The following is a 248-nucleotide window of genomic DNA, read 5'->3' as shown; positions in this document are numbered from 1 at the left end:
AAAGACAAACGAACAAGCACCAGCAGCGAGAACGACCTACCCCTTCGGAGCACATTATCGCCGCAGTGTTCTCCGAGCAGTCCTCCTCCGCCCAGTTCAAGGAGGGACATTCGCCAATCCACCGTTCGTTTCCGGTACATTGCGAGGCCGAAACCGACACAGGACTCGGGTCTTCTCCCAAGTAGGAGCCGAAGAGAGGGAGGGTCCATCCGCCTGTGTAGCCGAGGTTCCTGCAGAGGACCTTGGGT

The 248-nt window shown here is 58.5% G+C and overlaps 1 protein-coding gene across 1 annotated transcript in view; it reads right to left on the bottom strand.

Annotated features, from left to right (window-relative positions):
- LOC119591098 (neurotrypsin-like) overlaps window positions 1-248 on the bottom strand; it is an 8,538-nt gene that overhangs the window by 6,878 nt on the left and 1,412 nt on the right. The window contains exon 4 of the mRNA XM_037939816.1: window positions 41-241. Within this exon, the coding sequence (XP_037795744.1) occupies window positions 41-241 (201 nt within the window). The remainder of the gene's footprint in view (window positions 1-40; window positions 242-248) is intronic.

This window comes from Penaeus monodon, chromosome 28, assembly GCF_015228065.2.
Source record: "Penaeus monodon isolate SGIC_2016 chromosome 28, NSTDA_Pmon_1, whole genome shotgun sequence".
Classification (NCBI taxonomy): domain Eukaryota; kingdom Metazoa; phylum Arthropoda; class Malacostraca; order Decapoda; family Penaeidae; genus Penaeus; species Penaeus monodon.
This window is presented reverse-complemented; position numbering and strand designations above follow the sequence as displayed.